Here is a 9,426-nt window from a genome sequence, read left to right on the forward strand (position 1 = left end):
AAGGAGTAAATGCGATTAACGGTAATTGTTGGTGTCCAAAGTCATCCATTCTTTACAAGCAACATAACACGTCAAAGCAATACAAACATTGCTTGAAATATTCTACAATATCTGCTTCATAAGGAACTACAATGGAATGTGGAATGCCGTTCATATTTGGAGTTTTGGTGTTCCAAAGTCTGAAATGTGTGGTGGTGTGACTAGTGCATTTACATGTCAGTTAATCAATTAATTAGAAATATTAATTATAATTAGAAAATTAACCTATAAACACAAGTTTCTTATATCAGGGATGCAAACTAGTCTCCTTTAGGTAACAGTCACCCTTTTCATTCCAAAATAGGGCACTTAAGTGAATGATTTTGTGTTTGCCATTTCTGTCACCGTTTTCACTATCCATGACTTTTCATCCCTGTTAGATAGGATACAAAGTTCACACTTAACATGTTTACAGATTTCTCTTCAGAAAGAAACGTGTGGTTTATTGAAAGTAGTCACTCATGAACTGTAATAAAAGCAACAAATAGGGTATTTTAAAGGGAGAACTAATATGTACAACACTGAATGTTGTTAAATTTAGGTCAGCTGAAGACACATCAATCAATGCAGGGAGGATAGTTTACCCACCTCTATATTTACCACTACACCCCTAAGTGTGTGTGTGTGTGTGTGTGTGTGTGTGTGTGTAAAATGAGTGTAGGTGGAAACTGAACGAGCCAAGGGAGTTAATGACACATTTTATAAAAGGCAGCAGTCAGCTTCTGTTGTGATTGAGGAGTTCATCCATCATGTTGTGGACATGCAGGGGTTCCCTCACCTTGCGCATGTCAGAGACGCACCAATCAGCGTCCCGGAATGCTTGCTGAGTGACGTCACTCCAGGAAGTAACACTACAGGGAGCGTACAGAGTGGTAAAGGTAAACAAGGCGTTAACTTCAATCGATGTTTGTTGTTTCATAAGTGTATGCGTATTTGAATTGGTTGATATAACAGAGTCGTTTTCCCTCTGAATGTCGCAGCTAGCTAGCTCCTTCAGCTGCTGCTGGGAAGCTAACGATAGTTAACATTAGCTAGCTATGTCAGGCTAGCTAGAGTTAGACAGGAAGTACGGATACTTTGACTTTAATAATGTACGAATAATAAGGGACAAACCCTGTTTTAAGACTCATTACAATCATTGGTTAAATTTGGAGTCGAACAGCTGCTTAAATACTTTCTAAAAAAAGACTATACACTTACGGAGCGTGGTAGTAAGGGTTTTATTTTTGCATGTTTTGACAGGAAGTTGTACATTCTGGTTGGTTTGACAGTTGTCGCCTGTGGTGTGGTCACAATTTCAGTTCAGTTTATTCACAAATCAGTTAAAATACAAGTACAGTCATATAAGACATAAAAGATAGGTGAATCATATAAGACATAATGGAGATATGTGAATCAATACATAAGATATATGTGAATCGTTATAGATTTTGTAACAGTCTGTCAACAGGGTTGCCAACTGGGACACACCTTCAATCTCACATGCTCACTCTGCCCAAACAATTCTCACGCCAATTAAGACCAGTGTTGGGGGTAACTCATTACAAAAGTAACTTATTACATGTAATATATTACTTTTGGCAGTAACTCAGTAATATAACTTATTACCAATAGGATTTCAGTAATATTATACCAGTTACTTTGTCAAGTAACACAAGTTACAAATTGATTTTTTTAAATCAAAGCACAAAATAAATAAATAAATAAAGATACAATCATCTCCTAAACAAATTGTGTGTTTTTATGCAAATAACCAAATAACCACTAGAGATGACAATAACAAGGGAAAACTGGTTTATCCTCCGCACTACTTCCCTGTCCACTATGTGGACAGGGAAGTAGTTGTTCCCTACTGTTGTATGATGTCTGACTTCTCTTAGTTTTCAACATCACAATCATGACTTGTCATGAACAACAAAAGTAACAACAAACAAAGTAACAACAAAGTAATAAGTAGGGTCACAGCTTTGACCAAATTTTTAGCTAGAACCTCCAAATTTCTCGATAGAGATTAAATTTGAGTCTTTAGCCAACTCGTTAATTTGATGTCACTTTGACTTTGCTTGCACTTCCTGGTTTGAGAGTTGAACTAAACTTCTCAAAGGCAGGTTTCAGACGGCTCAAAATAAATTGATGAGGGTAATTTAATCTGAGCTCCCGGTCACATATTGGCAAGGGCCATTTTCAAGACCATTTTCACCACTCTGTCCAGACTTAGCCTGGTTCACAACATCATCCATGCTGCTGTCCCTGAGTTTTTAGTTCATTATTTTATGCATGTCAGGGAAGCTCATAGTGTTTTTACTAGATCTAGTATTGCTAACTTGTGTTTGTTCCGATTTAAAAGTCTGGCTGATAAGGGTACCTCTTCTCTTCTTACATTGGAGCTTCAGAGTGGAATAGTTTGGATTTGCTTATTAAATCATCCAACTCCCTTCATAGCTTTAAGCGGTTAACCAAAGCATGGCTGATTCATAAGGTTCTATGTAGATTTCCCTTCTGCTTATCTTTTCTGTTTTAATTTGACTTGTGTTTCTGAGTAGTTCTCTGAATCTAACATTGTCATGGTTCTTCTAGGACTTGCGTTGATTGTGTCTGTTTCTTTTACACTTGATTGACCTGTATTGTTTTTATGATGTATGTCTTTGTATGTCCTGTTTTTATAAGACCAGGGACGATGTTGGAAATAAGTGTTCATACTTTCACATGTTTTATCCCTTGGATTGTGTTGTCTTTTATAATCCACAATAAATCACATCAAATCAAATCACGACTTTGTCTTCCAGTGTAAACAGCTGGGTACACACTGGCACCATGTCAGGAGTGCAGTAGAAACCAGTGGAGAGCAGAGGAGCTGAGGAGCGCTGTGTGTGATGCCAGCCTGGTTGCTGTAGCTGCTGTGGTGTGAACCAAGGTTATTATCGTTTCACATTAGTTTTGTCTTTTTGTCTTTATTTTCAGTTTTTCGTTTCAATTTGTTTTTTTTAAGTGGTTTAAAGGGCCCATATTTTGCTAATATAATGTATTATTATTTTATTGTTGGCCTCCAGTAGAGTAACTTATTGCATCATTCATAGTTTAAAAAAATCAGTTTATCTTGTACTGGCTCTCACTGCCCCCTTCAGTTCAGCCTCTGTATGAAACGCTCTGTTTTTAGGTCCTGTCCCTTTAAGAACCCCCACCCTCCAAAATACTCAAGGCGGGCAGCGGGGTGAAAGTTTGTTTGCGCAAACCTCTGCCCAGACAGAGGACCCGGACCCCACGTTGAGAACCACTGCAAACCACAATCATGCAGAGAGGGAGAGAGGGAGAGAGAGAGAGAGAGGGAGAGAGAGAGAGGGAGAGGGAGAGGGAGACGGAGGGGACGCTGTGTTTGGCTGGAGCAAACACAGCGTCCTCACTCCTCACAGCCTCTCAAAGTCGAGGAGTGACGATTTCTTTGGTGTGCCGTTTTCCTCCAAGCAGCCTGACGCTGATTTCCCCCCTCTAAACAGAGCTCGATTTAAGTTGTTATTTCGGTCTTTTTCAAAATTATTTTTTCATTTTGTAGTAGTAATGGTGCATATTTATCGATAAAGCAGTGTTTTTATTCCAACATGAACCAATAGTATGTTTAATACTAGATTGAAATGCGGCAGTCTACTGGCATGTCAGAACAGGGAAGGGAGGGGCAGGGCGCTCGCGCCGCGGGCCCGGGCTAAGCTTGGCAAAGTTGGCATCACCATGGTAACAAGTCCTACTGACGTCACTAGAACTATGGTTCTCGCACAAAATCGGCATAAATCCATGTCATCTCGTCTACGAGAGTTCATGGGCGAGAGGGGGGGTTCATGGGGGTAACATTAAAACACTTTCACATATTTATTTGAAGCTTAGCCCATGTTTAATATGACCATCCAAGATTGTAACAACGTATATATGATACAAAATTAAGAAATGCATAATATGGCCCCTTTAATTTAACTTCTTAGTCTTTTATGTAATATGCGATATTTGTCGGGTGAGATTCAAAAAGGTCAGAAAAAGTATTGTGTAAGGTGCACTGGTGCACGGTGGCGCAGTGGTAAGCGCTGTCGCCTCACAGATAGAAGGTCCTGGGTTCGATTCCCACCTGTGAGCGCTGAAGGAGTGCGTGCCCGTCCGCATGTCCTCGAGTGCCCACCGCTCGGGTGGGGTCGTCAAAAGGGCCTTTCTGTGTGGAGTTTGCATCTTCTCCCCGTGTACCCTGGGGGTTTCCTTCATATAGGAACCCCTCACCAAAACATGCAATATCCTGGTTGCTGATGTGGTGCCTCCTCTGGTCGTTCGGGGCGCCTGTTCGGAGGGAGGGGAACTCGTTGGAATAGCGTGATCCTCCCACGTGCTATGTCCTACCGGTGAAGCTTCCCCTGTCAGGTGAAAAGAAACGGCTGGCTAACTGCCCATGTCTTGGGGGAAGCATGGAGCCAGTTTCGGCTCTCCCCAGATCGGCAGAGGGTGGAGCAGCAACCAGGATAAATACATTAAAATTAGCACCAATGGGGGATAAAAATGGCACAAAAAAATTGTGCGGAAAAAAGAAGTATTGTGTAATAAAAACTCAACAAAACATCACACCATTGTTTTGGGACTTACAGTACGTCAGATGAACAACTATTCACAAAAGACAACTATAAAAGATGTGTGTCAGTCAGTGTTTCTGTCATTATCATTTGTGTGGGTGTGTGTGTGTGTGTGTGTGTGTGTGTGCGTGTGCGTGCGTGTGTGCGTGCGCGTGTGTAAAGCCAAATATTTGATTTCCGTTTAGTTAACAAAAGTGTTATTTCTTCACCCCTAGTTTTCCTTAACAATAATAACCTTGGTATGAACAGAGAGCGTGGGGATGCAGATCCTGGTAGCCAAGCTGCTATGCCTGCTGGGGGTCTTTGGCTTGATGCTGACGGGGGTCCTGGTCCCGGTGCGCCTCCTGCTGGTGGACCAGGAGAAGGCCCAGAGGTACAGGAAGCCTCTGGCTCTCTGCAACGCTTTCGGGGGCGGCGTGTTCCTGGCCACCTGCTTCAACGCCCTGCTGCCCGCCGTCAGAGACAAGGTGACACAACGAGACACCGTGCGAGAGGGAAGGGACGCGTTATTATGGATCCCACTGGGGTTTTGGGCAGAACACGCCCTGCACCCGCCTACGCAGGATTCAAGCGCCGGGATTGGCCTCGAGCCAGCCAATACGCCACAGTCACATTTTTGACAGCTCAGGCTCACACTAACCTCACGTCACCAGGCTCTCTCTCAAAGGAGAAGGCTCTCACACACTTTGCAAGTTAAGTTACAAACCCTGTGAGTTCCTAAAACCACGCAAAACAATGCGAGTTATAAATACATTGCAGTAGAAACTCTTCTCACGGTCGATGCGGGTAAACCTTGTCTCTTTTTCTCACAGGGCTTATGTTTGAGTTTTGTTATCACGTCAGTTTTAGATCATATATAGATCATTTTAGATTGATCAATAATTTTCCATGTTAAGATAAGTTTACCACTGCCGATATACTGCAGAGCTTGATCAATGAAATGCTGATCTTTTCTTCACACCTTCTCAGTTCAGCCCCTCTTTTGTTCTGTTCATGTCGTACCTTAACTACCGGTACCTCTTCATTCAGTTGAATTCTTATTTTTATGCCTCTGCCGGTGATAGCCAGGTCCGTCCGATGTTCATTAACACGATATCTGAGCAACGCCTTGACAGAATTTCATCTAAACGTCGACTTGGACTCAAGGATGAACTGATTAGATTTTGGTGGTCGAAGATCAAAGTTCAAGGTCACTGCGACCTCACGAAACGCCATTCCCAAGTTCGTCAACGCGATATCTCAGCATGACACGAGTGTCACGAGTATGACACAGTGACGATAAGTGAAAAAGCTGTGTATCTTTGCTCAGGTGGACGAAGTGTTCCGGCAGCTGCAGATCAGCAGTGACTACCCGGTGGCAGAGACGATGATGATGGTGGGCTTCTTCCTCACAGTGCTGGTGGAGCAGGTGGTCCTGACCTTCAGGAAGGAGAAGCCGTCCTTCATCGACCTGGAGACGTTTAACGCAGGCGGCGGCTCGGAGGCGGGCAGCGACTCAGAGTACGACACGCCCTTCATCCCGCCGCGCCACGGCCACAGCCACGGCCACGCCCACTTCAGCCCGGCAGAGCTGGCGGGGGCGGGGCCTCTGCGGCTGGCCAGCCTGGTCCTTGCTCTGTCGGCGCATTCCGTGTTCGAGGGCCTGGCGCTCGGCCTGCAGGTAGGGTTGGGCGATATGACCAAAATCTATTATCGCAATAATACTTCTTCATATCGGTCAACTTGATAGATAATGATTGCATGGTGTTGCCATATGGCATTGCAATGCAAATTCCTTGCATTGGCATTGACATTTGACATTTGGCTCAAATGTCAACTTGGACGCAAGGATGAACTGATTAGATTTTGGTGGTCAAAGTTCAAGGTCACTGTGGCCTCACGAACGCCATTCCCAAGTTCGTTAACGCGATATCTCAGGAACACCTTGACGGGATTTCTTCTAATTTGGCTCAAATGTCGACTTGGACGCAAGGATGAACTGATTAGATTTTGTGTGGTCAAAGTTCAAGGTCACTGTGACCTCATGAACGCCATTTTAGTCATATTTATTCATTGTCCGTCCGTACCTGCAGGAGGACGGTGCCAAGCTGGGCAGCCTGTTCCTGGGCGTGGCCGTGCACGAGACGCTGGCGGCCGTGGCGCTGGGCGTGAGCGTGGCCAAAGCCGCTCTGTCCATGAGGGATGCAGTGAAGCTGGCGGTGGCCGTGAGCCTCACCATCCCGCTGGGCATGCTGGTCGGCGCGGGCATCGAGTCAGCCCAGACGCTGGCGGCCGGCCTGGTGTCGGTGGTGCTGCAGGGTCTGGCTGCGGGCACCTTCCTCTTCGTCACCTTCTTCGAGATCCTGTCCCGCGAGCTGGAGGACAAGCGGGACCGGCTGCTCAAAGTGCTGTTCCTCGTGCTGGGCTATGGCTCTCTGGCCGCGCTCGTCCTCGTCAAGTGGTGACACCGCCGGGCGCCGCGCAGGGAGTCACGGCGGCACCACGTGCACGATCGCTGCTAAACCAAAGGGAGACTGACCTTGTTTTTTTTGTAAATGTTCTGTTGTTGATTTGCTTTTTCTGCCCCACAATCCTTTTCCGCTGACTGAGCAGAACCTATTTATTTCCTGTGGTGAACGGCCAACCATAAATTTGCCTTTAGTGAAGACGATCGGTGTGTTTTCTAGAACGCAGGAGTGTTTTTTTTAATCTGTTGGTGCGATGCGACCGTATTTTCGGTCATAGCTTCCATAAAACATATTTACACTAAGTTCACTTTTTTGTTTACCTCCACTGAGTTCCAAAGGGAGAGATTAAGGCTGGACGATATGGTTGAAATCAATAATCAAAACGATTTTTCTCAATATCAATAATATAATATATATATAAATATGGTTCATGTATGTAAAATTACATTAAATAATCAAATTAATGTTCATCTCATTGAACTGAATGGTAATGTTAGGTGTGATGTCAAACAAAACTGAAATTTTCAAATAATAGTCCTACCATACCTCCATTTTAAAATAGTTTTTAAGTTAAATTTGCTTGTCATCATCAATTTAGACAGCAGAAATGTGTGTCACGATATTAAAATATCTCATATCATCACGATATGATTCCACTGAAAGACGATAATATTGAATTATCGTCCAGCCCTAAGTTAATTTGGGGTAATCCCGCTGTTTCAACCTTATGACTCAACATTGTTAGCATTATATCATTCAAATCACCAAAGCTTATTCAAAATCTGGAAACCCGCCTGGTAGCAGCTACAATACTGCGGGTAGTGACACTGAAACTCCACAATAATCATATTTGTCCTTGAATTATATAAATATTTGAAGTTCAGATTAGTTATAATAACTGCCACTGTGTTTTCTGCAGCTACAAGAAGTTATGAACTTGTGAGTAAACACACTGGAGCCCTTTAAACACTGGTCAAGACGTCCACTAGCTGTTATAGTTATGATGTGATGATATTGTGATCTTGAAGGATTTTGTATGTTTGACCGTTTGTGTCATTTTGGTGTGTCTTGTGTTTGTTTCTCTCTCCACCTTGTCTCATATTTCAATGTTTCACATACAGTATGTCTCTGTTGGGAAGTAGTGACCGCTTTAAATTAAATCTTGCTTTATCTATTTATCAGGAAACATAAGTGCGCTCTTGGTTAGTGTTGAAGTTAGGAATCATCTGAGGACATTTAATGGTATTTTACAAAACAATCATGAAAATCAATGTTAAACAGTTAATTTATACACTTTTATAATATTGCCTACATTGTGTATGGCAAGCACACAATTTGCCTTTTACCCTTAATGGTAATTTTCTCAAAATAATTCTTCCCTAAATCCTAAACTTTATAAACAATTTATTTTAACTTGCAAATATAACCAGCAAATAAGACATGCTGCTTGTTAACAAAAGCTGGTGGTTTATTGAGGCTATTCCTGGTCTTTTTTCCTCATTTCTTTTTTAGCTAATGAATAAAAACACTTTGTAAGCAATTCATAAAAAATTCCCATGCAAAACTGTTATTCATCCATTAAAGTTAATAAATTATTTTACTTTCCAAGTAATTTTGGGAGTCAGACTTTCCTTCATATCCTTTGTACTCCCCCCCCCTTCCAGTATGGATGTGAAATATGACTTAAATTGCATTCATAATCTTCCTCTTCTTAAAAATGCTTAAATTTAACTTGTTGAAACTTTTGTTGGTCAAGTTGTTGTGCAGATTGTGTCTTATCTCTCCAGGTAAAGTCGACTGGGAGTGGACCATTTCAGCCAGTCAGCTGAGGGTGGAGTGCCTTGCTGAAGGGCTTCAGAGCAGCTGATCAGTCTGGGATTCGATCCAGCAACCAATATGCAAACTGGGACTGACTGTGTGTCTGAGCGGTGAGTCCTGGTCATCTTTAGTGCCCTTGAGCAAGATGCCGGACCCTCGACCTGCTCTCTTGCTCAAGCCGCTCTGCATTAGAGATTCTGTTTAAAGGAATAGTTCACCCAAAACTGAAAATTGTGTCATCTCATCCCCCTCATGCCAGTGTAGGCATCCAGGAACGGAGGGAAACTAAACAAGTAAACTAAAGGGGGCAGGCTTCTCCCAAGCTTTGTCTTATGGGAGGCCCACAGTCTCAGACTTTGAAAACCCATGGTCCAGATGCAGCAGCACGGCCGGACGCCACCTACAACAACAAAGGCGTGTGGGATTTGATTCCACACCGGTAAGCCTGTTAGTCCCTCTAAGTCTCCTTGGAGGTTGGTGGTTTAATCCCCTCAGTGGAAAAGGTTAGGCTGTCTTTGATG

At 43.2% G+C, this 9,426-nt stretch overlaps 1 protein-coding gene across 1 annotated transcript; it reads left to right on the top strand.

Moving 5' to 3' along the window:
• The first annotated feature begins 866 nt into the window (after positions 1 to 866).
• On the top strand, positions 867 to 8,658 carry LOC310786391 (zinc transporter ZIP3-like). Its single transcript, XM_083647598.1, has 5 exons — positions 867 to 917; positions 2,826 to 2,953; positions 4,890 to 5,107; positions 5,950 to 6,300; positions 6,713 to 8,658. Exons 3-5 carry the CDS (start codon positions 4,901 to 4,903, stop codon positions 7,082 to 7,084), a joined length of 930 nt encoding a protein of 309 aa, XP_083503724.1. The 5' UTR covers positions 867 to 917; positions 2,826 to 2,953; positions 4,890 to 4,900; the 3' UTR covers positions 7,085 to 8,658.
• The last annotated feature ends 768 nt before the right edge of the window (positions 8,659 to 9,426 follow it).

Source organism: Poromitra crassiceps (genome assembly GCF_964638095.1).
Source record: "Poromitra crassiceps genome assembly, chromosome: 12".
Taxonomy (NCBI): Eukaryota; Metazoa; Chordata; class Actinopteri; order Beryciformes; family Melamphaidae; genus Poromitra; species Poromitra crassiceps.